The 383-nt window shown below is 74.9% G+C and overlaps 1 protein-coding gene across 1 annotated transcript in view; it reads right to left on the bottom strand.

Annotated features, from left to right (window-relative positions):
- Positions 1 to 241: 241 nt before the first annotated feature.
- The window catches only part of LOC138359048 (collagen alpha-2(IX) chain-like), a 771-nt gene continuing 629 nt past the window's right edge, over positions 242 to 383 (bottom strand). The window contains exon 1 of the mRNA XM_069317742.1: positions 242 to 383. This exon is cut by the window's right edge and continues 629 nt beyond it. Within this exon, the coding sequence (XP_069173843.1) occupies positions 242 to 383 (142 nt within the window).

Raw genomic sequence — 383 nt, 5'->3', positions numbered from 1 at the left:
GGACCTGACGCCCTGGGCCCCCTGGCGAGGACCTGACGCCCTGGGCCCCCTGGCGAGGACCTGACGCCCTGGGCCCCCTGGCGAGGACCTGACGCCCTGGGCCCATGGCGAGGACCTGACGCCCTGGGCCCATGGCGAGGACCTGACGCCCTGGGCCCCCATGCGAGGACCTGACGCCCTGGGCCCATGGTGAGGACCTGACGCCCTGGGCCCATGGCGAGGACCTGACGCCCTGGGCCCCCTAGCGAGGACCTGACGCCCTGGGCCCCCTGACGAGGACCTGACGCCCTGGGCCCATGGCGAGGATCTGACGCCCTGGGCCCATGGCGAGGACCTGACGCCCTGGGCCCATGGCGAGGACCTGACGCCCTGGGCCCATGGCG

Source organism: Procambarus clarkii, chromosome 88 (assembly GCF_040958095.1).
Source record: "Procambarus clarkii isolate CNS0578487 chromosome 88, FALCON_Pclarkii_2.0, whole genome shotgun sequence".
In the NCBI taxonomy this organism is placed as follows: domain Eukaryota; kingdom Metazoa; phylum Arthropoda; class Malacostraca; order Decapoda; family Cambaridae; genus Procambarus; species Procambarus clarkii.
The sequence above is the reverse complement of the archived record's forward strand: the minus strand, read 5'-3'. Positions and strand labels throughout refer to the sequence as shown.